At 36.5% G+C, this 4454-nt stretch overlaps 1 protein-coding gene across 1 annotated transcript; it reads right to left on the bottom strand.

Moving 5' to 3' along the window:
* Positions 1-1712: 1712 nt before the first annotated feature.
* LOC106868259 (probable G-protein coupled receptor Mth-like 3) lies at positions 1713-3949 on the bottom strand. The gene has a single exon (XM_014913434.2). It carries the CDS (start codon positions 3735-3737, stop codon positions 1818-1820), a length of 1920 nt encoding a protein of 639 aa, XP_014768920.1. The 5' UTR covers positions 3738-3949; the 3' UTR covers positions 1713-1817.
* Positions 3950-4454: the final 505 nt, after the last annotated feature.

Below are 4454 nucleotides of genomic sequence, written 5' to 3'. Positions count from 1 at the left end.
ATAATAATAATTTCTGTACAGCCACGAGGCCTGAAAATTGGGAGAGGGGACTATTCGACGACATCGGCCCCAGTATTTAACTGGTACTTAATTTATCGACGCCAATAGGATGAAACGCAAAGTCCACCTCGGCGGAATTTGAACTCAGAACGTAAAGACGGACGAAATAGCGCTAAACATTTTGGCCAACGTCGAAACGATTCAGCCAGATTGTCGCCTTAATAATAATAATAATAATAATAATAATAATAATAATAATAATAATAATAATAATAATAATAATAATAATCCTTTCTCCTGAAGGCACAAAGCCTGAAATTTTGGGAAAGGGCCGAGTCTATTAGATTGACCACAGTGGTGGTGGTGGTGGTGGTGGTAGTAGTAGTAGTAGTAGTAGTAGTAGTAGTAGTAGTAGTAGTAGTAGTAGTAGTAGTAGTAGTAATAATAACGATAATAATAATAACTACCCTGATCTAATACCAAGCTTCTGATCTTAACTGATTGAAAGTGTTATAAGCTTTCTCTTGATGTAAACGATGGGCTACAGCAAATACTCTGCTCAATTCCACAGATCTTCGTGCCAGCTGTTTGACCATAACCATTTGAGCATTTCCCTTAGTGGCTGACGATATGTGCATCTGTCACCACGCGCAGGAGGAGTGAGGAATGCATCATAATCATATGTTGAGAGGAATTCTTTGGTGTTTGAACGATTTCTCTCTTGAGACCTGTGTTTCGTTCAATATCCTTTTAAAAACCCTTACACGGGGACGTTTGGAGCCGGTTGTGACACTCGACCTCAAGAAAATTCTAACAGAGCTCTGCCTACACGTTCTTGAGGTGTTTATTTAGATATAAGATCACCATGTAGCGCACATATATTTGTGATGCATGGGCCTGGTGTACCCTTATCAGACGGGTAGTCATGATGGGTATAATGGGCTTCGTATATTTGTAACCCAGTGTCACTTTGATGGCATGCACTGCTCTCTCGCTCAATTATGATGATGATGATGATAATGGTCCCAATTATATTCTTGGTTCCTTGGGGACAGTATCAGAAGACACCAAGAGAAATATAAAGGAAATCGGTGTAGAGTACTCAGTAGAACTGTTACAAAAGTTTTGCCGCCTTGGCACGGCCAGAATTACCAGGAAAGTTGAAAAGAACGGATAGCTTTGTACCTTAGGCTTCAGACAGCAAGACCGCTACGCATGCAAGTCTGCGGGGGTTAGAAGAAATCCGGAGATAAATAATAATAATAATAATAATAATAATAATAATAATAATAATAATAATAATAATAATAATAATATATGGGGAATATATGGCATGGTAGAAGGCTGTAAGAACTTCTTTATTATCTTCCCTAGACCATTTTTCATTCTTTTTCTTTTGGTTATTTGATGACGAGCATGGATGGCCATCTGTTGGAATATTCCGGTGAATGTTTAAGAAACCATAAGAAAATTATGTGTTTAAAGCAAACACATAATTTTCTTATGGTTTCTTAAACATTCACTTGAACAAAACTGTACAAATCCAAATATATGGTACCCTAGGCATAACACCTACATGAACTTCTAACTTGTCTCTTGAGGTCTCTGGGTGAGACTTGGATCCAACTTGTACAAATGCAAAACAAAAGTCAAACATAAAATGATAATAATAATAATAATAATAATAATAATAATAATAATAATGATAATAATAATGGAAATATCTTGACATTTTTATGCGTGGAGAAATATTTACAATTTAATATACAATCAGCTAAAATGATATATTTACAAATGCGGAGTTTATAAGAATCGGTTTATTCTCCGGTTTCAGTTAATGTTCTTATTTTCTGTTTCATTTTGGTGAAGATGCTTCGAGTAAACAAGAAAGACATTGCAACCCAAAGTCCGAAAGATGAATTTAAAAAGATGAAAGCAACTCTTAAGTGGTAAGAATGTGTTACGATTGCAACATATCCAATACTCCACGTAATACCAGTCAATAAACAAAGTTTCATGTTGATAAATATTGCTACAACATCGTTTCTGTCCGAATGTTGCTGAGTAAATTTACGGAGTTTGTAAATTGTGACAGCGGTATGTATGTAAAGTATCATATTTATGAGAATAATCAAAGCAAGCGGACCTGCGAAGAAAAGCATAATACTCGACCCATTGTTTATCCAGCAGAATTCATATAACCCATAACTGGGAGCGAAAATAGAATTCGGTTGGTACTTATCGAGTAGAATTGCAGGTACAATCAAGAGTATGGGTGCAAGCCATGAAAAGGCCGAATAGGAGATAAAAGAACGTTTTTCTGAATATTTTTTTGATTGACATGGTGTCCAGCAGACAGATAGCCATATGTTAATAGTGATGGAATTTAACCAGAAGAATGATGACAGAAACGCGTAGTGCATAACCACTGCTACTGCACGACAGGATGAAATGACCATCTTGGAAAAATGAGGTGTTAGGACGAAGAGAAGTTGCGCTATAAATAAAGTGATGGCAAATGAAACATATATGAAACCGGACAGTGAGCGAATATTACGAAAATATAAAAATTTAGCAATAAGAATGGCTAAAGCAATCATTGAAATTACAGAACACACATATGTGAGCTGGATTTCGGTTTCAGAAGTAGTTAAAGGTATTCGTTGTACATCTTTGTTTAAAATCCGATCCATGCATATATACACATCCATACGGCTTGTGTCATTTATAGAATAATATTCTTTTCCGTGAAATGTCTTTGTTGAATTATGGTAAAGTGTTCCATTTGCTAAGAATACAAATTCATGGTTGTTAAGTTTTACCTGCGTACACTTCGGACCGCTTTTTTCCACTTGCAGTTTCTTTCGACACTCTCCGTTAGTATATATGTACCCTTCTTTACAAGGATTCATCCGTACCAGGTGGTCTGCCTTGTTTACAGTAACATCTCGATTGAAATTAAGCAGAACTGAAAACGATAATCTTGCTTCCATTTCGATTATCGTAGGTCCTGTGTCATAGTGACAAAGTATTTCTTCCGACTTATTTACATTGCAATTGAAACAAAAAATATTTTTATACATTGTACCGTTAAGATCGTAAACAACTCCGTAGTAACCATTACGGCAATCTTTCACAGTCTGTTCATCTTTTGTTCCTTGTGGACAGCTGGAGATTATACTGCTGTTACATTTATGTTCGTAAGAAGGTTCTAAGTTTTCCATTTTTGTATTGCATCCTTCCATATTTTCATCAAGAGTTTTACTAAGATTGCTAGTGTCAATTTCCTCTGGGCATTCTATGCGTATGTTCCAAAACGTATAGTGATTTTCACTGTTACAAAGAGCACAAAACATATTTTTGTAGACAATCTTGGATTCAATACTTGTTACGGGAATGCCCCAAGCTGGATGGCCAGTGTCCGTATAGCAGTTTTGACTTATTTCAGACTCAGGCGAGTACTCTTTGCTACAAGACGTTACCATCATCAACGCATGATCGTCATCGAGTGCGACACAATTAGATTCACCATATTTATCGCTGGTTGATATGTCTGTTGAGTTGTAATTAACACAGCAGTCGCCATAAACCTCACAGCGAGTATCGCAGAAACAACCCTGTAAGTAAAAGTGATAGCTTTGGTTAAATGCTTGGTCGGCACATTCGTGTTGACCACATTTATCTTTGGCTAAAATCAAAGTGAAAAGTGCTACTAGAAAGTACGTGAGCACCAGCATTTTCGTAGTCGCTGACTCTCTCTCGCCTAAGCTATCTCGTCTCGAACGAAGTCAAGCTGAATGCAGGCAGCTTTAATATTAACACATACACTAAATATATTAATCAGCCACAAACGTATATAAATCTTGTCGATCCTACATCATCCGGCGTTAAGGGAAATTCATCACTCGAATATAAGTTTCCGTTATTATGTATATAAGTTCGGATGTATGAGGATGTTTTTAAGTGTATATGTGAGTGCGTTTGTTTATTCGTTTGTTTTGTATATGTGTGTATGTGTGTGTTTGTGTGAGAGTATGTGCGCATGAGAGAGAGAGAGAGAGAGAGACAAGAGGAGAAAAAATAGGAAGAGGAGGAGTCGTGTAACAGAAGGGAGAGATAGGGAATTGGAAGGTGTGGGGAAAGTAAAACACTTCAGACGGATTCAATGAAAATACTGATATGTATGAATTCATATGTATGTTACGTTTTGTGCGGGATAAATATAAAGATAGACACATAGATGTACATACATACATACATACATACATACATACATACATACATACATACATACGTACGTACATACATACTTACATACATACAAATATATATAGAGATATTGAGACAGAGAGACAAATAGACAGACACACACACACATAGATAGACAGAGAGAGAGATAGACAGACAGACAAACAGACGACAGACAGACAGACAGACAGATAGACAGACAGATA

This window comes from Octopus bimaculoides, chromosome 9 (assembly GCF_001194135.2).
Source record: "Octopus bimaculoides isolate UCB-OBI-ISO-001 chromosome 9, ASM119413v2, whole genome shotgun sequence".
NCBI lineage: Eukaryota > Metazoa > Mollusca > Cephalopoda > Octopoda > Octopodidae > Octopus > Octopus bimaculoides.
Note: the sequence above shows the minus strand (reverse complement) of the source record. Positions and strands in the feature narration are given on the sequence as shown.